Here is a 25140-nt window from a genome sequence, read left to right as displayed (position 1 = left end):
AGGATGATATCAAGCTAGTAACCTGATGACCCAACCTGTCTCTGTCTCTGTACTTGGAACTTGGTATAAAATATAAATCAAAATGCTATTAAGAAAGTATTTTTTACATTGCATATGCATTTGGAAGTTGGAACAATATATTTCAAATACTGTTGACACTGATATGTTGGAATAGATCAAGGGGCCACCGAATAAAGATGGGTGTAGGGTAGACTTGGGGGGGGTTAAGTCCCTTACAAGCTGTTTTGTGACTGAGTTGGACTATTAATACATTGTTACAGGACACACACAGACATGGATGTGTTTACAGGTATGTACTTTAACTTTATACATAATGACAATAATGAAGAGTCTGTGATTATCACTTCAAAGTAAACTGGCAGCATGTTTTATTTCATGAAGTCTCTGTTTATCATTATTGCATTTCTTGCCTATTGCAGATCTCTCAGTGGTTTTGGTTTGGTTTAGCATTACATTTCTTGATTGTTTGTTGTTGCTGAAATTTACACAGGAGATATATTCTGCAAAGACAGCTTATGTGCGTGTGACATTGGTGGATGTGTTCCACTTCTTTGTTTTTGTATCGTTGTTTTCTGTATCAGATTATTTCATGAGCATCTCCAAAGGGTTACATTTACATTTATGCATTTGGCAGATGCTTTTATCCAAAGCGACTTACATTGCATTATACTATACATTTGTTTTCTAAGTATGTGCAATCCCTGGGATCGAACCCATGACCTTGGCGATGCTAGCACCATGCTCTAACCACTGAGCTACAGGAAAGCGGTTAGAGCAGTTGTTTGTTTGCGACTCAAACAAACAAATTAATCAGGATAACCATTGATTCTGCCATGGTTTCTTTTATCAGTCACTACTGTAAAATCATAAATTATTACAGTGACCATAGTAATTGAAACGTTTTAGCTTTTGTATTAACCACTGCAGCATTGTAAATTCTGTCCGTCATGGAAAAACACTCTTTTGCCTTTAATCTGCATTTCTGCATGTATTCTGGTAGGTCCAGTACAGTTTCTGTTGAATTTCATTATAAACAAACCTCAGGAATGATAAAGTCACCCAACAGCATATATTCATTATTGAACTGATCCTAAAATACATGTAAAACATTACTATTGTGTAATGATGTGCAAACACTGATTTTTTGGAATTTGGGAGAAATGTTGTCACTAGTTCACAGAATTAAGCAAAATATGGTCACTTAACTAATTCAGAAAAACTGATTTTTTTTAAATGTGTGTGCGAAATGAATTTATTTTCACATATTCAAATATTATAAAGCAAATATTTAATGCATATAAAATAATTACAATGTAATTTTTCTTTATTACTCGCTGGAAAAATGCGATCTGACAAATATTTTCAACCTTCCCGGAAGACGAGATTGATGCGCGTTTGCGGCAACCGCGCCGCCCGATTCGCGTCTTTGCATTGACTTTATGTAATTTATTATTATTAATTCGCATTTGGTGTGAACCCAGCATTAAATTCATATATTGTTGTTGGGTGTGTGAATTCATTAGCTTATAGTCAATTGCTGTGTATCTGGCATGTTTTAGAAGATCCACATGGTTCTTTAATAGTGGACATTATTTTATTGAGTCATCGGAAGCTTTGAAAAACTGTTGTATGTCTTTGACTTGGAGTTTTGCCTGCATTCAGACCCGATAATCAGGCTAATCAAACGGATTAAGAGAGGAAGATAAAGTGAGGATTGAGAGAGACTGGGGGAACAGCTTCACACCGTCTGGCTTGCCTTATAAGCTCATGACACACATGATCTTAACACACACGTGTGCGAGTGTGACACTATGAGGAACTTTTGCATGATACAATTTATGCATTTAATTTGGTGAAGTGAGATGGTCCTTGGTTGTATGTTAAAAAGCCTTGAAAGCTTGAAGGTTGGGTAACTTCATGAACCAACACAAAGAGCCACCAAAGGTTTAAGCAGTAAACTTAAATAGAGTTAACAAGATAGTGCCCAGATAGCAAAGATAATTGATTTTATGTTGAATCAATGTTGAGAATAGCTCATTTAACATTGATTCAATGTTAAATCAATAATGAGGAGGTGGCCTGACCAGAAGCAGAAAAGTTATGATGCGAGTTGTTCATGGGACAGATTGTTTTGAACATTAATTGGAACAAACAAAGCTTTCAGTTCTGACGTAAGACGCTATTTAAAAAAAATAATGCAAATGAAGTTGGAAATTTTAATTCTGCCTTTCAAGTCATTTTCAATCCAGTTCTGAGTGGTGTACATCCAATGTTGACATATTTCTTCCTAATCTGTATCTCAGCTGTTTTTCTTTCTTTTTAACATACATTTTGCTTAATTCTCAGATATAATAGTCTCAGATATTTCTCTTGGGGAAAAAGAGATCTCAATTTAAGCTTAAATGAAACACAGTTGTCCTTTGGACACTCTGTCCAGCTCTCCATTCTTTCAGTTCCTCAAGCACTTACTGTAATCAATCCAATTAACATACAAAGTTTAGCCTCTAGAGGACACAGTGCAGAACTCACCACACAACGCTCTCACGCTACAATCACACGCTAATACACTGTGGACCCTTGATGACAATTCTGTTCTTGACTTATCCTCAAGCCTGTGATGTGTACACATCCACTAGTGTGGACGTCAGCGTTTGGCCCGCATCATTTCATTTTCTTCTAGTTAAACCAATCAACAAAAGGTTCTTCTGTTGTTTGCACCAGTGTCCTTGTTTGGATTCCTAAGTTGACCTCTTTTCTAAAAAAGAAACGCAGAAAAACAAGACCTTTAAGCAAAACAATTTACTTCAATTTAATCTTACTGCCTTAGAGGTGAAACAATTAAGGTATTAAAGAGATTTCAATTGTTTTGGCTGACAAATAAAGCAAATAATTCGTAATTCGTTTTGTTTTCTGTTTTAGGCTTTCACTGAGCTGCTCTGAAGAGACAAGGAGGGCAACAAGAGGATTACACGTCCTGCTTTCTGACTGACAAATAACCTTGGAGTGGCTGGAAAAAGTCACAGCAAGCTGCAAGAGATACTTTTATAGGATTTAAAGAGAAGAGGACAGAACATCTCGACGCAGGCAATAAAATTAAATATGTCAGGATAGAATCTCCGTTTGCCCTATAGCAATTCACAATTTGATCAATTAGAGTGACTAAATAGAATTACTATGATGTCCAACCTGCATCCAGCAAGCTGTATACCCCAACTAAAGAAAGGGAGGGAGTGGATCTTGCTTTTTGTTGTCTGTCTTTGTGCATGTGCTGGAAGTGGTATTCCAGGTTCAGACTACAACCCCCACCCTCGCTTCATTTGTACCCCCATACCGGCAGATGCTGATCCCGGATGTTTCTCCACAGCGGGCGGACCAAGTGGCCCCATGACTGGACACCACAGTGGACCAAACGGGAACAGCAACGGCTGGTTTGGTATATCTGAAGAAGCGAAAACCACAATCCTGCACCTGCGGGAGAGTTTGGTGCAGCAGAAGGAAACCATCCTGGACCAAAGGGAGACTATCAGAGAGCTTACTGCCAAACTGAACCTGTGCGAGGGCTTTAACCGACGCACGGGCAACCTCGACGAACACCCACATCACACACCTGCGCATCTGGCCCACCACACCCACCTTCCAACCCCTGAGAAAGCTCACCTCGGGTGGACAGGGCCTGACAGTCACCATGGCAACCACGGACTGGAGCTGGGTCATTATGGGGATGGTGTTGGTGGGCATCGTCGTGGGAAAGCCGCCCTGAGCGAGAAGCATGTCACTGGGGAAATGACCCCTTCAACCTCATCCACGCCAGAGCAGATGAGCAGGATGCTGCAGACCCTGAAGGAACGGCTGGAGAATTTGCAGGTAGAGAACAAAGGATGAGGAAAATGAATCATGCTAAAGGAATATTTAAACGATAGTGCAAAAACATAGTTACCAAATGTATCTTATTTATTTAGCTTGTCTTGTCATGTCCTCGTCCTCAATAATCAGAAACAAAACTACTCAAGTAGGGCTGTCAGATTTTCACTGCTTAATTATCGTGGGCAAAGAATTCACAATAACAATAATAATGCAATTTCTATTGAAATGAAAAGTGTCAAACTGAAACAGATAGGCCTACTGACGTTGAATTATTTCAACGTCAGTATCATGATATTATCATGAATCACTACTGATCATGAAATCAGAAGTGCTGGTTATTAATATAGTGATTCTTGTCAAGTTTTTCAAGAGCACTCAAGTTTAATAAACGAATAATAACACATTAAATGCAAAACCAGTTATTGAACTATGCGAGCCTTCACTTAGCCTGCTGTAATTGTGTTGTGTTTGCAGACAAGAAACATCTCCACCACTTACTCTAGTTCACTGAAGGATCTTCTCCAAAGGAAAATCAGCGCCCTTGAACAGCAGATACAACATCATCCTGTATCACTAACCAATCACAGTGACGATGATGATGATGGTGATCACCATGGCCATGATCACTATGACGGCCATCATGAGGACCATGATGAGGACGAAGACCACAGCGATCACGAAGACCACAGCAATCACGAAGACCACAGTGATCACGATGACCACAGCGATCACACTGATGCTCATGATGACAGCCACCACGATAATCACCATGATGATGATCACCATGACGATAGCCATGATGACAGCCACCATGATGACGACAAACATGATAATGGGCATCAAGACAACGGCCATTATGACAATGAGGTTCCTAGACATGGCTTTGAGAGGTTGCCGCATCACTCACAGGGACACAGACAAGCATCGAATGGAGTGCACAGCAAGTTGGATGCAGTACTAAATCATCTACAGCACAGGCTTGCTGACACAGGTAAAGTCACAGTGAACATTGATCATCAGAATTGAGATGCACCTTGATGGAAAATGCAGCCCAAGCCAACTTCAAATAGTACCTGATGGACTAGTTTTCAGCTTGGCTTTAAAACATAGTGAAAGGTTTGTTATTGATCTAAGGTGTCTTTAGTTTAAACTGCAAACTGCTTGACCGATAGGGTCATCTTGGCAGTGCTAGTTAGAGTTTGTAAACCACCAAGTTAGATATCATTTACTGTGTTCTAAAAGCCAGCTTTATGACCTGACATGTAAAATACATGAATTTCCACAGGCTCTAGAAAGAACAGCAAAGCCAAAGAAGCTTTCCAGATCAGCTTCCCCATGCGAACAAACTACATGTATGGCCGTGTAAAGCGTACTCTGCTGCATGAGGTCTTTTCCTTCACGTTGTGTCTGTGGATCAAGGCTGGAATCGGGCCTGGACTTGGTACGCCGTTTTCCTACTCCGTCCCTGGTCAGGCCAATGAGCTGGTGCTCATAGAGTGGGGCAACAACCCGATGGAGCTGCTGGTTGATGACAGAGTGAGTAAAAAAAGTGAAAGTGACAGAATGTACCACAGGGATTTCCAGCCTGTGCTCCCGGAGAGCTACCTTACTGCATACTTTAGTTCCAACCCTGCTCCAATACACATGGCTATAATTTCTAAGAACAAATAAATACTGGGAATCAAACAATTCTGTATGTTTATCCAACTAGATCCTGTTTGACCTGCACTGAACACTTAAATATGACAGTCTTTATTTGAATAGATCAATGAGAAACATGTGATTAAAATATGAGTAGAGGAACATTACACAACAGACTGTCCATTAAAGTAGAGACAGAGGTAAACCATTTCTGTGTGTAATAGACAACCTAAAGAAGTTTATCTATGTGTGTGTTTACAGGCTGTCACTTTACCCCTCTCTCTGAATGATGGTAAATGGCACCATGTATGTGTTACATGGTCAACTCGGGATGGCCTGTGGGAGGCCTACCAAGATGGAGTGAAGAGAGGCTCAGGGGAAAATCTCTCACCCTGGCACCCCATAAAACCTGGAGGGGTATTTATACTGGGACAGGAACAGGTAACAGTGCAACTTACAACTCAAATTAAATATTGCTCATACATAAGAGGGTTTCAACTGAGCCTGGCCTGGGGCTGAGTCCCAGCACATAGACTGACGGTCTTGCTCTGCTCCGCCCCAGTGTGTGGCTATTCGGCTGTGCCTCAGTATAATCTCAAATTTAGGTTCACAATTTCCCCTTTTTGTCAGTGTATTTATTTACATTGATAATTGTGGAAAATCTATGTGCAACACAGTAACCCAATAGACATTAACCGTGTGTACATACACAGAAATCCGCGTCTGTTTCTCCTTTCTGCAGCGCCCAGCCGCACACTGCCTGTTCATAGATTAGCGTTTAAGAGCCACATGCTTTTAACTAAAACAGAATAAAAATAAAGTTAAATCTGGCCCATCCTGCATCAGAAGTAGACTTTGCACTTGAGCTCACGCATACATAATGTACTGTATGCGACTGTAAAGCACATTTTGAATTTATGGAATTTCAATTATAGTTTAATTTTCCTAATAAAAATAAAATCTGTTGTACTCAAAGTATTTTGTATTTATATTCTCTCTTTTAATGGTAACTTCATTCGAATATTTGACACTGACACAAGGAGAGGGCACAGGCCTACACAGAAAGATTTTATTCTTGATAGATTTTGAATTAAACAGCTCACATATACAGTAGCGATAAGGAAATTGTGTTTTGTGATAAGGTTTGCAAGTAACTGTCAATGCAATGCTCACATTTTCTTACATAAAAGTAATCATTTGTCTTCAGAGATAATTACATGAAAAAGTAAAATGAAAGTATTTATGAGGGCCAAAAGCCCACATATTCTCAACTGATAAAAGCATGTTTTTGCATGTCTCAAATACTATACCATAAAACGTTCTTTGTTTTTTTCTACAGGACACACTGGGAGGTCGTTTTGATGCTACACAGGCATTTGTTGGTGAAATCTCCGATGTGCAGATGTGGTCCCATGTTCTCACTCCCCATGATGTCTACAACCTGGCTTCTTGTGGTGGCCATAACACTGGTGACATTATCGCCTGGTCGGAGTCGATAGTGGAATTGCATGGAGGAGTCACTAAATACCCCTTTGACCCCTGTCACTAAAGCTGAGATGCAAAAGAACATGTATTTGTGGGCACTGAATTGCAAAATGTAATTTAGATCTACAGCTTATTTTGAAGAACTTCAATGACTTGAAACCTACTTTTAATGCAAAACTCCACAACAATAAAATGCATTGCCTTCTGTTTATATGAGAAACAAATGACTCCATGACCTTTACAATTTCAAGTTTTGTGTTGCGTTGTAACCATTAAAGTAGATATTCTTTTCTTACTGAACTTTTTTTTACTTAAATGGCACTTTTTTGCAAGTTCATGACATTGTCATAACTTGGATATATGTAAACACAGATCATAAATAGTGTGTGAAACCAGGTTAAAACGTTAATGTATAAAATAAATCTGAAAGAGTATGGATTCTTTTTCTGTAAGAAGAATCTACAAAATACAGCAATACCAAAGAGGAGATACACATCTGTAGAGAATCTCACGGCAAAAACGTAACTATTTTACGAGGTGGCCAATTCGTGTAAATTCGTACGATCTCATTCGTACATATTATGATTTGCTTTCGCGCCAGAGACCTTGGGTTTAGCGTCAGGGCTTCAGTATTACTTTTTTCTAGTAATCACACGTTTTTGTATGATTCACAGTGTACGAATTCAGAAGAACTTGCCACCTCGTAAAATAGTTACAAATACCTGTGAGATGAGGTAGGCTTTTTCTTAGGCGTGATCCATATGTTAAAATGTGTATGCAGATCTGGACCTTTGACTATAATATCGTATTTTGTTATACTTTTGATATATTTTCAGTTTTAGATTAGGTGTTGATTAGCAGTTTGCCTCAGTTTATTATCTGTTTGTCTTGACACCTGTAATTGTATTATTCATCCAAAAGACTTATTTCCATTGTAATTTTTGTGCACCTTAAAATTTACTATTAACCGTTTTATATGCAGAAATCCAATAAAAGGACGGCATTTTATAAACAACAAACCTCACATCACTGGACTTTTCATGGGACAAACTGATTTCATGATTGCGTAAATTAAATGGAGCCTTTCTAAACTGAATGATTTAGGTTCTCAGATAAATGGCAGCTCTGTCTAAGGTTGGTCCTATTGCTATTATTAGAACCTAAGCCATTTAATCATGTCAAGTGTTGGAAAGGTCCCAGCTGCTACATTCCAGTCATTAAACTCATTCACCTAGCCATAAAACTTGTTTCAGTTCATAGATTTATGCACAGCTACATTTGCCTTTACATCAAACAATTGTTGAAAAAATCCCATATACTTAAATCTTAGCAATGAAGAAAAGGCATCTAATAAGAGGCCAGAGAACATTTTTGCAAATTCTAGACAAAATGTGGCTATGCTGAAGATAAAATATAACAGTTTTAATATTGTTTATGCATGTGAAGATCTACTTTGACCAAGTAAAGTCTACCACCCCATAGGACAGATGTTTAGACTGCATAGGCATTGCATTAATCTAACAAACTACAGATGTTGGCGTAGATGATAGCCTGTTCAAAACCTTCTGCCACTGCAGGGTGTTGCCATGTAGTTGATATAGTGTTCTAAATGGTTTAAACCGATGGAGCAGGGTGAGTTTTTATAGAAATGTAATAGTAGTCATAAAAGTAATAGAAGTAGTATGACATACAGTTGTGAAATGTTAATTTCTTTCAAACAGAACGATTAACAAATAAGATACAAACAAGAAAAAAGTATTTTTTGTATTTTTATTTATTAGAGTTGATTGGCACCAGTGTACCATAACTGAGTTTTTGATTTGCTACATGAAGAATTTTCCAACAATCTGTACCTTTCCGTGTCCAATCTACAGATTCCGCTCAGAAACACAGAGGAGACATAAGAAAGAAATGCTTTCATCCGTCCTATTGTATTCACAGACTTTGGCACCTTTGCACATCTCATCAAAAATGCCCACATTAGAAGTCTCCAGAATGCATACAAGTCAATGAAAATCATTTAGCTCTCTTCATCAGACCACATCATGCCCAAACTGTTAGTTTAAACACATAGCTTATACTGTACATAGGAACGTTGCAGTCAGCAGTTGATCCTATTTAACACTTGGAGTCCCTTGAGATCTCTATCAGTCATATACAGCCTGTGGGTTAGCATACAATACAATGTAAAGCATATTTAACTCCAAATGACTAGATACAGATGCTTTTGTATCGGCACCTTTAAGATATGCAGCAAAGCTTAAACCAGTTAAGAACTGCAGTCCTATTTTATACTGGAGGAGGGCACTATAGTGTAAAACAAGCTGTCATGTAGTCAAAACTAAAGTGCCCTAGACATGGATTCTAACTCCAAAGGCCTAAATGTCAAAGACATCCATTAATATAGTGAAGCTTTCTACGAATACAAAAAAAAAACACAAGTCAAATTGCATTGCTAAATAATTTTCATTATTACGTTTTTCATTATTAGCAAATTTAAACAGAGCGGCTAGAATGTAAGAGACTCCAGAGTGCTATTAGTGTTCCGTAATCGTGTTTTTAAACATTCAATATTTCATTACATTTGAAAAATTTGTTCACATTTCAGATGTAAGTCTCTTATAGTAGCCTATATTGACTGCAATGCCAATTTGTTAACTTACAAGAGCCGTTTACGATTTCAAAATACGGAATGCTAATAGTGGCTTTACACATGCCCAAAATATTGACATTAGATCCAACCTTTACAAAAGATGCTTCCATTCAGCAGTACAACATGCAATCTCTATTCATAACCTTCATAAAAAACAATAAATAAAAAAATGCTATCAATTTGTGTTTCTGTAAACAAACATAACAACATCTATGTACAAACAGAAAAAAGACAAACATATCGTACATTGAAAAAAGCTGCCATGAAACTCCTTCAAACACAAGCAGTAAAACAGATTCATATATGGGTCACTGCTACGTCTGGCACATCAGGAATGATTCAAAACATTTTTAACATTAGTTTGTGGGGTATAGAGCACAATACACTTGCCCTAATGTCCGGGTCATATTTCACAACTACATGACAAAAGAAAGTAAAATGACCTCCAATAGTTATCATTACTGTAATGTAAAACACCCCAATTCTCATTACAGTTATGTGAAAAAAATACACGCAAAAATACTATATTTAACCAACCTGATAGTATTTGTTGTGCTTAAATGTCACGAAACTGCTGAAATACCGATTTTAAAGTAGGCTTTATTTATCTCAGTTAAAATATTGTTTATTCTTCTGAAATGTGACCTGGACAGTTTTTTCCCCCATATCTTATAGTGGTTTAGTTCAAACCATTGCAGGAACATTAAAAAAAAAGCAGTGCAGGGACTTTAAGGCTCTTTTCTTACATTTAAGGACTCACATTTAATAAATTAACCTTAATGGATGAAGCCCCCTGCAAACTTCACAGGAAATGATGTCACAACAAGCATTTCTCTTTCATTCTTGGGCCTGTATTAATCAACCACACCCCTGCCAGAGTATAACCGTATTACTCCCACAACACAGCAACATGACACTGCATGCTTCAAGTTGCCAAAACGGCTAGGTGAAGTGATAGGAAAGTCATCGTTCTCAATTTGATATGTGTGAATCGCAATGACCTTCATTTACATCTTCATTTAAGTTAATAAGAGATAATAGTTTCAGTTAAGACAGCCAGAATAGACCCAATAAGTAAATACCAGACTAACTAAAGCCTTTAGCATGAACAACACTTCCCCTCATAACATCAGTAACACAGTCTCAACAGCTGGAGAAGCTCAGCTATGAGAAAGGCCATGTTAGATCTGTCCCTGATGATGATGAAATGCATCAGGCTGTTTGGTCATCTACCCTGTAATGTGTAAGAAGTTCACAGTATGATGCTGTTAATTGCAAGACTGGTGGTCAAATGCGAGAGCAGCGGTAAAGAGAGAGGAAATTAAATAGGTAAAAGCCCAACAGTCCACTTCAACTAATGAAGAGGTGAGAAAGTGTGCAAGGAGAACGCAGATAAAGACACCGCAGCACTGCAGAAGGATTCAATAAATAGTTCGCCCACAAATTAAAATTCTAGAATCATTTACCACAATGTCATTCCAAACCCAAAGAGTTTAGTGGAGAGCAAAGGAGGAAGTTTCGATTTTTAAAGAAATTAGTGCTTTTTACATACGTGGATCAATATTAAATGCTACAGTCCCCATTCACTGTTCCACTGTTATGAAAAACAGCCTCTCCTTTGGGAAGATACAGTATAGAGATTTGGTGAGTAAATGATAACAGATTTTTAACTTTTGGTTGAACTATTTTTAGTAAGGAGGTTTTGAAACCATCTGATTCTTTGTAGTGTAGACCATATAAAATGTCAGCAATATATAGTATGAAATCCTAGCGTGAAGAAGAATATATAACACTGTGTAGTGTACAAGTGTAGTACATGTATGTGGAGAATAGCAGAACTATGAATGAAAAAGATTAAATGAATAATTGTACAGGTCAGACTGAAGATGTTTCAGTATTCAGGATCTTGCCAACAAGATCCATCTGTCCATTCACCAGCATTACGGAGTTATCGGATGGCAGGACAAGAGCTACCTTGATGGAAACAGAGAGGGATGATTCGTTCTCCTAAGAGAATGGAGGGTTCTGCCGCTTGAGTAGGATGACTGAAAGATTTTGGAAGGATGGTGAAGAATGGATGGTTTTAGGGTTGCTCTTCCTTTTTCTTTAGCGAAATGCGTTTTTTCCGGGCAGCAAGCATCTCGTAGAAGGGGTCCACGCTCACAGCAGATCTGATGCAAAAGAGGACAGAAAGTAATTTCATGTTCAGTATATTCTGTGAATTGTATTTTCTTATAAATTTCCTGTTAAAAAAGGAAGTGCGGGGGCAGGATATATTCAGGAGCTTATGCCTTCATTTAATTTAAAACATCCAGCCTAAAAAGCCTAACATTTATATCACAGGTGTGAACCATGACTTGTTTTGCTACATATGCGGGCTAAATGCAACAAAACTCTTTAATCCTAAGCAAACCAATACTAGTAACGTTAGACTTATCTAGACTATATTTGCCCAAAACTGTAGACCAGTTCACAAGATGTAAGCCCTTCCGGTTTCATTTCATCATCTTACTTTTTATATATGTTTCTTAACATATACAGTTAAATCTTAAAAATATTTGTTTAAGATGTTGATTCAAATGTTCTTGGTTGTTGGTCTGTTTTAAAAAAAACTGAAACACAAAGTTCTTTTGACCGTTTTATGTCTCCCTAAGTGGTCTATAATACTATTCTTTTGCGGCCTGGCCATTGCCGCTATTTCCTTCATGCAAATGCAAATGTAGTTTGGATATGCAAACAGGGGCTGACGAGATTATGCACTTGGTGTCAATAGCCTTCTTGAGAAAAGTTACTCGCGTTTTTTGGCTCGTTGCTAGTGTTAGTAAGCCTTGAAACCTTTTAAACAGCCTTGCGTGCTGAGGTCTTACTTGATGCTGTGGATCCATTCATCTTTCTCCTCTGGGGTGGGGGCTGAGATCCGGTAGACCATGTGATTTCCCTCCACCACTCTGCCATCAGCCTCAGTCTTGCATGCTTTAATGAGCTGTCCACGGTTATTGGGGATATACAGCTCAAAACAGTTCTACAGAGAAGAGGATGTAACAACATAGACTCAACCTCTAGAACAACAATGTTTCCATCCAAAGTTGTGAATTGAACATTAGAATTTCACATAGATTTGCGAATAAAGCAGTGTTTTCATCCAGTGACTTGAAAAGAACAAAAAAATTCTGATAAATTGGTATCAGTTAACATAAATGGAAGTTGGTTTTTATTTATTTATTTTTATTTATTAAATAAATGACTTGCGTCTCACACCCTGTCTACACTGCACGCGAGATGCGGCATGATGCGATGTGACACAAACACAATATGAAACACAATAGATCCCATTATAATTAGATTTTTTTTGCGACATGACAAATGCCTTGTTCTTAATAGGTTTGTCGCATCATGCCGATGTTAGACAGGGTGTCAGAGCATGCAGACGACACGTAATGATCAATGCAGTCGTGTCACATTGCCTTCTGAGGTAAATGACCCAGCAGTTCTGGGATGTAATTATACCACTTTGATGACGGACCAGAAAAGACATTTCAGGACAACCAAAATAACATTCCAAATGCTGTATAACGAGATCAGTCAGGCAATCCGTAAAGGCAAAGTCACTTTCTCGATACACATGGAAGAATTTATTCAGCGAATGCGTTACCATTGCATTTTAAGTCCATACCTTCTTATCAGGAGATCTTATCCAGAGTTTTTTGTTATTGATTTATGACCAGCTTATTAATGGACTCACTGCATTTCATTGATTAAAATGAACTGAATAAATGCAAAACATTATGAATTGGCTCAATGAAACACAGCAAACTGTGCAATTGGTTTTACTCACAGGCTTTCTGGGATCTTCAACCTCACGGATACTCAGGTTTTCCAAAGGAATGATGCCTCTGGGCTCCTTATCCTACACACAGACAACGTTAAACAGTCAGTGGACAGGACAATTCCATCCCACTAATAAACCTGTAAAGGAATAATGTACAGTCTGTTCGGTAATAATTGCAACTAAACACACATGAGCAGGGCCGGATTAACATAAGGGCTAGGTGGGGCTGAAGCCCCAGGGCCCGCGGAAGCAGGGGCGGTCCTAGACCATTTGGTGCCCTAGGCCAGCTTGACTGATGGCGCCCCTTCCCCACAAGAAAAGAACTCATGTCCAAAGAAGTTTAATTTATTTTTTATGTCAAAGTATTGTTGTAGATAGAGGGATGGTAAAAATTGTTGAAAAAAATAAATAGACATTATAATTTTAATTATATATTTTTTTCTCGCCGCATATTTGGCGCCCCTCACTAGATGGCGCCCTAGGCAAGCGCCTATGTCGCCTGTAGGAAGGACCGCCACTGCGGAAGGAGGGGGACCTTGATTGGTTGAAGGAAATGGGAGCTGTCCTTACATCATTGATTGACAATTCATATAGGCGGTTGATTATAAAATAACAAGAAACTATTGGAAAATGTTCCTGACTGATATAATTCACCGTCCAATCAAAATCATTTTACAGTTTACGCCATTACACCAGGAAACGCCTCTTTGCGTTATGCTTTGGCATGTCGAGAATATGAAGTATTCGGCTTGGCTCGCTGGTGTTCAAAAAAGTGATAGTGGTGCCCAAAAAGGAGAAATAAAGTTGAAAGTGGAAAACGTGAGGCTAATCTTACAGCTAAAACTCCAAAACTAACTAACTACTTTAGTTCCCTTTTGGACAAAACATCCATGCCCGATGAAATTCCCGGGTGCAGCACAATAGACATTGCATCACCCACCGTCGCAGATCAATGTGCTTTACGTGTTGTAGGTGAGTTAGCAGCAGCAGTAAGTTATTACTCTTATAACCAACCAGTTAGAAAGCAAGGGTTTTATGAATGTTTACTTTGCCCCTTTAGATGAAAACGACAGTAATAGTCCGGTGAACAGTGAAATATTGGCGCTGGCTCTTACATCAGACAGACATCTGATCGGTAACAAATGCGAGGGAGAGGAGAGCGCTCCTTCTCAAAGTTATATTGTATTAAGTCTCATTTGTGGACAAGAAAGACTTAGCCATTTAACACGAATGTTCCTGGAATACAACATGTCACATGGTTAAAAGCATGGATTTTAACGATATCATTGGGGTTTTTTGCTTAGCTAAAGTTCTAAAGAAGACTTTTTATCGGTAAGTAAATAATAGAAAATTTGTCGGGCTGTCAACGTTAACCCATGCGATATTTTTTTTCATGAAAAATATTTAACGCAATTAAAGCAGCATCCGTTTGTTTTGTCATCCTTTGTCTAGCGTTACATTATATAATCACGCTCTTATTCATGTAGGCTTCTAAACCACTTAAGCGCGATTTGAAACAGTTGTTTTTACACGTTCAATGTAGATAGACAGCTTCTAGCTGTGGTACGTGGCAAAACGCAACGGGACAGCTCTTAAAGGGGCCGCATTCTTAAATCTGCTGCTGTGACTCCTGTCACTAATGTTAAAGTCCCCGTGAACCGGAAGTTGCGATCGTTTTTACTTCCGTATTTTGACGCATTTCCAAGTGAAAGGGAATTTCATGGCTTTCGTCCTTCTCTGCAATTTGATTGGATGTGTAAAAACAGCCACTGCTTTAAAAATCCCAAATCTTTAAAAGCCCAAAACGCCGCTACATAATTCCTGCGGCTCATAATGATTTACGTCTTATAAAGCGATTTGATCGGTCAGTCCAAGAAACTTAATGTTATTTACAACGTTATAATCAGCAATGCATTGCACAGCCACAGGCAATCGGTTTGCGCAGGCGATAGGTCGTGTTCTAAAACGCGTTTTCTGCCCTTGAAAGTAGGCTAACTGTAGGAAGGGTACACCACGTGAACGGTTGTCTCAGATAAGGGAAAACGGTGTTGTTTTTATTACTGCATTCATTATGAATAATGGCTATATTTACGAAAAACAGCTGTTCATCTCTCCCCAGAACTCGTACTATACAAAGGCTCTGCCCTATAAGTGCGTGGGGCACATGAATGCGATTGGAATTCACCCGAAGATGTGATAATAGCGTTCAGTTTCTTGCACAGATCAATTGACTGATTTATAAGACGCTTATTTAACGTCACAAGGGGCAGGGATTACTTTTGTGTTGAATGTATTTGACGGAACGGATAGTTTAAAGTAGCCTACTTCTTTACTTGACAGGGGGGCAGCTGACAGTATCACAATGCTGACGAACATCATTTATTGTAATCCGGCGAACTTGTAATTTGTGTAAGCTGCCCATGCCACACGCACTCATGCAACCCCATACCATCAGAGATGCAGGCTTCTGAACTGAGCGCTGATAACAACTTGGGTTGTCCTTGTCCTCTTTAGTCCGGATGACATGGCGTCCCAGTTTTCCAAAAAGAACTTCAAATTTTGATTCGTCTGACCACAGAACAGTTTTCCACTTTGCCACAGTCCATTTTAAATGAGCCTTGGCCCAGAGAAAACGCCTGCGCTTCTGGATCATGTTTAGATATGGCTTCTTTTTTGACCTATAGAGTTTTAGCCGGCAACGGCGAATGGCACGGTGGATTGTGTTCACCGACAATGTTTTCTGGAAGTATTCCTGAGCCCATGTTGTGATTTCCATTACAGTAGCATTCCTGTATGTGATGCAGTGCCGTCTAAGGGCCCGAAGATCACGGGCATCCAGTATGGTTTTCCGGCCTTGACCCTTACGCACAGAGATTGTTCCAGATTCTCTGAATCTTTGGATGATATTATGCACTGTAGATGATGATAACTTCAAACTCTTTGCAATTTTTCTCTGAGAAACTCCTTTCTGATATTGCTCCACTATTTTTCGCCGCAGCATTGGGGGAATTGGTGATCCTCTGCCCATCTTGACTTCTGAGAGACACTGCCACTCTGAGAGGCTCTTTTTATACCCAATCATGTTGCCAATTGACCTAATAAGTTGCAAATTGGTCCTCCAGCTGTTCCTTATATGTACATTTAACTTTTCCGGCCTCTTATTGCTACCTGTCCCAACTTTTTTGGAATGTGTAGCTCTCATGAAATCCAAAATGAGCCAATATTTGGCATGACATTTCAAAATGTCTCACTTTCAACATTTGATATGTTATCTATATTCTATTGTGAATAAAATATAAGTTTATGAGATTCGTAAATTATTGCATTCCTTTTTTATTCACAACTTGTACAGTGTCCCAACTTTTTTGGAATCGGGTTTGTACAACATCAGCACGTTTAAATGTAGAAAAAAACTTGGGGTGTCTTATGGGACAAAACTACAACATACGGGCTTCCCAGTTAACTGAGGACCCCATGATTGAATCGCGGAATCCAGGCATATGTTGCTGTATAACGCGGAATGGCACAGATTCAAATTGTGCATGAGTAACTTTAGAAATATTCAGATGGTGTGTATAAATATGTAATCTGCAATTGTTTTGCGTGTGCTCGTGGAGCTTTAAGAGAAAGCATGCACATGACAAAAAAGCAACTGTCAAACCAAACACCCTTTGCGGCGACCCGTCAAAATAAAAGTCTGGTTAACTTGAACAAGTTACAACACACCCACATTTTACCACAACATCCCTCTTGATTTTTTTATAGTTCAACCACTAAGTTTATTATTTACTTTAGTAAACTAAAGCCCTAGTAAACTAAAGTAAATGTGCTAGTAAAATTATACAAAATTAGAACTTATTAAAAAATATTACTTACATTTAAGTAGACTAAAAAACAAAACAAAAATATTTTTATTTTTCCCTGTATAGTGCAACGTATCCACTGCAGGGTTTTTTTTATATAGTTTATAAGTGAATACTGTAGTATACGGAAATATTTTTTTCATGTGGGCAAATATATTGTATAGTAAAGGACGAAAACCACAGAATCCATAAAAATTTCAACAGAAAAAACGGAATTTGGGAAAAAATAAAATGGATTTCTTATTGTTGTTGTGTCATCCCTCGTATTGCAAGCCATATCTCTCCGGCCCCTCATTTGGGATGCTTTTCATGAACTGGCCCCCATGACAACTAATTGAATAGCCCCCGCTTCTAGCGTATTCTTAAAACCTGGCAATGTATGGCTGCACTTTTCCCCTTCTAAAATGATTACATTTTAAAGAAATAACATTTTAAACCCAAATCAATATTACCCAGTGAAGTAATTATCCCCCCTCATGGATTATATTGTGATGACTCTACATTATCCTGCTTGTGACATAGCTGTTGTGACTTACTGTTGTGTACTCAAAGTAATAGAGGCAGTTATCTGTCAGAATGAACCACCGTCTCTTCCACGTTTTCACGCGTCCTCCTGAGAAAGATTATATACTGGATTAGAATTGTAAAACAGGGCAAACAAATCAATACTTTCCTCCTGATGGTGATGCTATACCTACATATAGGTGAACTTGCAAATGTACTCACTGATGTTTAATACTATAGGATGTATGTTTTTTTCCCAAAAGTTTGTGCTTCCTTTGAAGGATGTCATAATAATAAACCATAACGATTTGCTATGCTAGCACCAATAATAACATTGTTCGTTGTTGGCCCTTCTCTCTGATGTGCTCTACTCAGTTTTGGGTAAATTACTCTGAAAAAGTAATTAATTACTAGTTACTAATTCCATATTCCATAGTGTAATTAGATTAATGCACAAATGACACTCTCCAAAAAGTATTTAATTACTTATTACTTTCTATATCCTACATCAACCTTGATTAGAATTGATTCAAGGATAGACATGCAACGACTTATTTCATTCATTCAAATAATAGATAACTACATAAATTATTCTTATTAACTGACCAAAGTATACAAATGTGAGAAGGATACATTAAAGCAGTGGTCATCAACCCTGTTCCTGGAGATCGATCGTCCTGCAGACTGCAGCTCCAACCCTGCTTCAGCACACCTGTCTGTAATTATCAAGCAAACCTGAACACCTTGATTAGATAGTTCAGGTGTGTTTGATTGGGGTTAGAGCTGAAATCTGCAGGACGGTCGATCTCCAGGAGCAGGGTTGGTGACCACCAACCCTGCATTAAAGCATTCATTTTAAAATTAGACTTATAACTTTGATGTCATTTCCACTATTGAATATATTACACAGTATTTATTTAGTTCAATTACATCCAAAGTAAACTGTAATTAAATTACAGAAAAAATAAGAGTAATCCCTTACTTTACTTTTTCAATGGAAAAGTAATTCAATTACAGTAACTAATTACTTAGTAACTAGTTACACCCAACACTGGCTCTACTAAGGGAAGAAGGAATGCACGTACCTCCTGCAAGGTGAACATCAGCAGCAGCAGAAAAATCACAGGTCAAGCAGAGCGGGAGCCAGAAGAGATCAGGAAAAGGAAAGTGGGGTCGCCACAGGATAAAGAAAGAGAGAATAAGACACAAGGAGAGGGAGAAATAGATTGAAACGCGTTTAGTGCTTGAGAGACCACAGAGCTCGCCATGCAAAAAGAATGTCAACCTTTCAACCACATCGAACATTTAGTTTTTAGGGAAAATAGTGCGAAGCGCAGCAATGAGATAACAGGAAATCATGCAATGGCAATAAGAGAGCGTTATATCAATTCACAGATCAGCCAGAAAACACAGGTTAAACAGAAAAAAACAGAAGGAGGGACTCACCCAGTTTGAGGAGCCAGCCCTCTCTGTCAGGGTTAAAGAACGTGTGCGTCAGATCGTTCCCATCATCCTCTGGGATCTTAAAAGGCTCGTTCTTGATGCTGTCATACAGGTTCTAAAAAACATTTGCGTTAATTATGCTGTCACCAAGATGAGATTAAAAGTGACAGCAACCTTTACCAAGGCCGCTCATCACGTAAGCACATGGACACTCACTCTGAGCAGCTCCTCTGGTAAGTCTCCACCGTCGTTAATGCCTCTGTTCATGCTGATGAAGCGCTCCACTGTTGGCTTGTCCCGCACATTAGGGTTGTGCAGACTGGTGTTCAACATAATGATGGAAAACGATAGCACGTAACAGGTGTCTGCGGGCAGAATGTGAAGCTTGAGTCTACACAAGTCACAACGTTGCTCTAAAATTCCTTTAAAATGTTTCACCTGTGCTCTGGAAGACACCAGGATTGCAATGACAGTATCTCTGAGCAAAGGCCTCCATCATCCTGTCGATCTTCTGAGCTTCTCCTGGCAACCGAAAACTCCACAGAAACTGGCTGCAAAAAGCAGAGACACACACGTGAGCACGTCATATACAATAATACTTCAATAGTGCACAAAACTGTAATAAGGGTTCAAGTAAATGTAAAAGATTTTAGGAAATACAAAGATACAAATTTGTTGACTTACCGAAGGGCTTGTACCAAGTTGAGATCTGTGAATTCATGAAGATCCACAAATGCCTGCAATACTTTAATATTGAAGTCATCTCTGAAGGAGAGATACAGAAAGAGCAAAAAAATGATTCCCTTACATACAGTCATACAGGTTATGTGATATGAAACACTTTCTACTGCTTCTGACATCACTAAAACATTGACTACGTTTACATGCACCCTAAAAATGCAATTATGATAGGATTTTGGCAATGCTGCATTTACACTTTACCTCATGTAAACGCAATCATTTGATGTAAATAATGCGATTAAGCTCATAATCGCAGTAAGCATAATCGAAGTAACATATGTGGCGTACGCCGCCTTTAATCGCAGTAAGAAGGCATGTAAACACCTTAATCGCATTTATAATGCGCTGACCAAGGTGCTCGTGTGCTTCTGTCACGCACCTTAAAAGGATACTTCACCCAAAAATGAAAATTCTGTCATCACTTACTCACCTTCGAGTTGTTCCAAATCTGTATAAATGTCTTTGTTCTGATCAGAATCAGAATCAGAAGAGCTTTATTGCCAAGTGTGCTTGCACACACAAGGAATTTTCTTTGGTGTTGGAAGCTTCTAGTACAGACATTCAACACAATGACAATACAATATAATACGATTTACAGTCTAAAACATTCTAAATTGTGCATATATAAAATAACACAGATGAACACAGAGAAAGATATTTGGAAAAATGCCTTAACATTTTTTTTGTTCTATTGAACACAAAATAAAACATTTTTGAAGAATGTAGGACAGCAAACAGTTCTGGGGCACTTTTGACTACCATTGTATGTTTTCCTACTATGGGAGTCAATGGGGGCAAAATCTGTCTGGTTGCAAGCATTCTTCCAAATATCTTTCTCTGTGTTCATCAGAACAAAGACATTTATACAAATTTGGAACAACTCGAAGGTGAGTAAATGATGACAGCATTTTCCTTTTTGGGTGAAGTATCCCTTTAAGCGCAAATTCATGGTAAACATGAGAGTCTGAAGTTTAACCGTTAACACAACTGGCTGTCAGCAGTCTCTGCTCCTCATCTTCATACAGAAACAGCACGAACATGATGACACCACCGTTGCGGAGACATTTTCCATCATATTTCTATATTCATCAGGGCGCTGAATAACCATAAAATATGTCCACATAATGCCATACATAACAGTGTTTTGGACTTGTCACGAATATACTAAATGTTAGCCAGTAACACACCTACTGTATCTGAGATCATCGTTTGTGCTGTGTATTATTGCAAATAATCAGACTAATAAAACATTCATGTAAACGGGAGCAAAGAGGTGTTCTCATGTCATGTGAACAAGTCCTTACTCTGATTAATGGAAAAATAGCATTATTGGTGCGCATGTAAACGTAGTCACGCATGTCCTCTCTTCAGAAAACTGAATAACACGCTGGAGGAATGTCACATTACTAATAATTCTTTTAATACAGCCGAACTGTACCTTTCACCCAGATAGTCTCCTATTGCAGTTTTATTCAGTCCTTCTCCTTTGTACAGAAACTGAGCAATGTCCTCTTGAGTGTGTCTGAGAAGCTCATTCTCCACTAGAAACACAATGCCCTGCCAAAAACACACAGATGAATATCCCTTTATATAAATGAAGTATACACATGATTCATCTGTAGTGCTTTTCACAGTATAAATAATATTTTAAAATAAGACATTATATTTCATACTACATTCTAGTAATATTATTTTTATCATCATATTACTAAAGATATGTATTTTACATTCTTATTAAAATTAAGAATAAATATCCTAAACTGCTTAAGATTATACAAGTAATATAATAAATAAGGAGATTTTTTCCTTATTTTATTCTGTACCTTTTTCGGGTCCATGTTGAATTTTTTTCTCCCCATAGCCACATGTCGACTCTTCTGTAAAGTTTTACTATAAAAATGAGATTAAGTCAGTATTGTTTTTATGTTGAACCCTACAGATTTAGGAATGATGTCTCACTTTGTCACACCGTCAGTGTTTGGGATGGACAACAGTAATTACTAACAAGTCTGACTCTTGAATGGTCTTATTCATACATCAGCTTACATGAGCGGCTGTATGAAAGACGCAGGTCTCACCCAAACCACAAAACTCATAAAAAAAGAGTGCAGACAGAAAAACAGCATCTGGATTTAAAACCAGAAGATGACACAGAAAAGCAATTCTGTTCGGGTTACCAGCATTTCCCAGACAGACATCTATCATGGACAACAACTAGCTATTCAATGCAGTTATGTTTACATAGCACACATGTGTCAGTTTTTAATTGATCTGTGTGAACAAAGCTGTCTTTACCTTACCAGCTCATATACAGCAGCAGACAAAAATAAGAGACCATTACTAATTTTCATTTCAAATCAGCATTTCTAGATGTATTGTGGTCATTATAGTCCAGTGTTTGTTGAATTTCAACAAAATCAAACCTCAGGAGTGACAGCAAAGTCATCCAACAGCAAACGCGAAAGACTGACAGCATGACAATACACAATACACATGAAAACTGTGACAAAATCACAAAATCATCACATAAAAAAGATTTTTGAACTTTTCCTAAATACATGTAGAAATATTACTGTTGTATTGCTTATAAGTGAATATGAACTTTGCAGTATTTGAGGTCTGAAAAACGAGCATATTTTCTGTTATTTTCTCCAGTGTTCATTCTCTGCAAAGAAATGCAAATAAAACAAATATTTTTATTTGAAATTTAGGAGAAATGTTGTTAGTAGTTGACAGAATGAAACAAAAATTATCATTTTACCTAAACACTATGAATAGTACATTTTAAAAACTGAAAAACGGTCTCTGAAATGGTCTCTTAATTTTTTCCGCAGCTGTATCTATATACCAACTGAACATTTAGTTCAAGCTCATGTAAATGCCTTTACTGTTTACACAAGCACAGAGGGAATGTGTGTGTGTTTGCTTTTCTGGCCGAGTTACCCATCACGAGACAGGAACTGGAATAAAAAGCAAATACAGATTCTAATAAATTACATGCGTGTCTGAATGACATTTGGTTCCAATATAATCCTACAGGTAATAAGATGCTATAGTATAGTATACTTCTAGCATAAAGTCAACCAATCTGGTACACATGTGCTATCCGACCACTTTCCTTTTACATTGCATGTCTCACAATAACGTGCATCTGATATACATGTCAAAATGCCACAAACACATTGGGAAGTGTTTAATTTGTCTTGAACACAACTGTGCATTGGTAAGCAGACTAACCTGCCCTCTGTGCTGCTCTCCAGACCCTCCACCTCAATGATAGCTTCTCTGAGCTCCTCCTTCAGTCTCTGGATCTCAAGAAGCAGAGCTCCCTTCCTGCGGCGGATCTCCTCAAGCTCGGAGCGCTCCTCAGGGCTCAGGTCCGCTGGGACTGTAAGGGAGGTACAGGTGCACTAAATTAGGACACAGGGTCCAGTAGGGTTTCATTTTTTATCATCTTTTTCATGATAATTCCTGGCCTGTGTCTAATATTGTACACTTTATCATGTGAGATGGGAACACAATCTGGAGTCAGGACACAGGTCTTGTTTGGTTTGGTGAAGGGTACATTCAGTTTCCTTATAGACTGAGGCAGGCCTCCAAACACCAGCTGGTATTGGGAGGTTTAAAGAGAGCAAGCCATGACAGAACTGAGCCAAACCCACAGCGGCCAGAAAGCAATGCCTGCAGGCACCTACAAACACTCCTGTGTGATTCCTCACAACTCATTATAAAGTGCATAAGAACATTAATCTCAGGAATTAACATATACATTTGGCATCTGCTATTTGGACATGTACATGTATAAAATATAATAGTTCAGTCAAGTATAAATGCTTGGCAAGCCTGTATCATCAATCTGCACATCTCTGCAATGACTTCGTTAAGTTTGCGTTTCACTAAAAATGAATGTATGAAAAAGGCTTACATATGTAACAATTAACCCAACAGAGGAAAGGCTTTACGAATCTAAGAAACCCACACGAATAAAAGCTTCAATGCATTATATACTATTTATCACATAAATAAAAGATTAATGAACCATACTATATTGACATTACTCGTCGTACCGTGTGACATAAGCAAACAGAGGCAATAGAGATGTAAACAAGTGAAAGAGGCCAAACGTGAATGAATCCAGTACAATTACGGCTCATGAGAGCTGGATTAGGAAATAAACCCGCAAAAATGACAAATAAGACTACGATCATCTGAAATTACGTTTAAGCGCTTTAAAGTGCGATAAAATACTTCTAAACCCATGAAATGCTCTTAAGCATAAGCAAACCCCTGCGTGATGCAGCACTAAACACAACACAAAACCCGCTTGACTTACTGTAATCCAGATCATCCATTTTGGGGGATTTGCTTTTAGGCATATATGTGTCAGAATCGAATGTCATTCAATAACCAAGAGATATGGATATATGTAAAATATACCCCACTATTGAAAAGGAAATAAATAAATAACTAGGCAGAGGACCGAAAGAGGACCCAGACAAAGAAGGAGTTGAAAACGGAAGTTGCGTCTGTCAGCCTGCGAAATATTTGACATGCAGCTGCGGCCATCTTGGGAAGGGCCAGATGCGAGACCTATGAGCCCCTTTTTCCGTTTTATGGTACTTTTTTATTGCCACAAAAACAATACAACACGTGTTACATCACATTGCCAGAGAGAAAGAGAAAAAGAAAAGCATCACTTTAAATAAAGTTAAGTGCTTTTTAACTATTACATGTTTTCAGAGCTTTTTTGTTATTATTTGTTACAATGTCATGATATAAATATTTTAAAATCATTGATAAAATACGAAAAGTTTGGTTTACATAAGGCCCACTTCGTTTTATGTATATGATATTTACCTAATACAATAAATTACTGTATAATGTATTGTTCTTTACTTGTAAATTATCGTTTTCAAAATAAACAAAATACATCAAAAACACAAATTTCCACAATTTTCCAAGTCTTTCCAAAATATTCTTGAATAGATACAATGGTAAAAAATATGTAAAATTTTTATTTTTCCTGCCCACAAAATTCACAGGTATATGAAATGTCAAGATTAAACCTTTCTAAAGCATGTTTATCAGGATCAATT

The 25140-nt window shown here is 38.1% G+C and overlaps 2 protein-coding genes across 2 annotated transcripts; one reads left to right on the top strand and one right to left on the bottom strand.

Annotated features, from left to right (window-relative positions):
* The first annotated feature begins 207 nt into the window (after nucleotides 1-207).
* si:dkey-283b15.2 (neuronal pentraxin-1) lies at nucleotides 208-8001 on the top strand. Its single transcript, XM_057340447.1, has 6 exons — nucleotides 208-310; nucleotides 2941-3885; nucleotides 4360-4876; nucleotides 5171-5421; nucleotides 5788-5967; nucleotides 6866-8001. The coding sequence occupies exons 2-6, from the start codon at nucleotides 3196-3198 to the stop codon at nucleotides 7073-7075; spliced, it is 1848 nt and encodes a 615-aa protein (XP_057196430.1). The 5' UTR covers nucleotides 208-310; nucleotides 2941-3195; the 3' UTR covers nucleotides 7076-8001.
* A 766-nt stretch (nucleotides 8002-8767) lies between these two features.
* cyth2 (cytohesin 2) lies at nucleotides 8768-24553 on the bottom strand. The gene is made up of 12 exons (XM_057339474.1): nucleotides 24378-24553; nucleotides 23282-23432; nucleotides 21868-21934; nucleotides 21483-21601; nucleotides 19988-20068; nucleotides 19742-19854; nucleotides 19520-19668; nucleotides 19307-19418; nucleotides 17893-17969; nucleotides 13500-13571; nucleotides 12532-12686; nucleotides 8768-11835 (listed from the first exon to the last, which is right to left on the bottom strand). The coding sequence occupies exons 1-12, from the start codon at nucleotides 24442-24444 to the stop codon at nucleotides 11748-11750; spliced, it is 1251 nt and encodes a 416-aa protein (XP_057195457.1). The 5' UTR covers nucleotides 24445-24553; the 3' UTR covers nucleotides 8768-11747.
* Between the last annotated feature and the right edge of the window lie 587 nt (nucleotides 24554-25140).

The sequence above is a fragment of the Triplophysa rosa genome, linkage group LG8 (assembly GCF_024868665.1).
Source record: "Triplophysa rosa linkage group LG8, Trosa_1v2, whole genome shotgun sequence".
NCBI classification, from domain to species: Eukaryota; Metazoa; Chordata; class Actinopteri; order Cypriniformes; family Nemacheilidae; genus Triplophysa; species Triplophysa rosa.
Note: the sequence above shows the minus strand (reverse complement) of the source record. Positions and strands in the feature narration are given on the sequence as shown.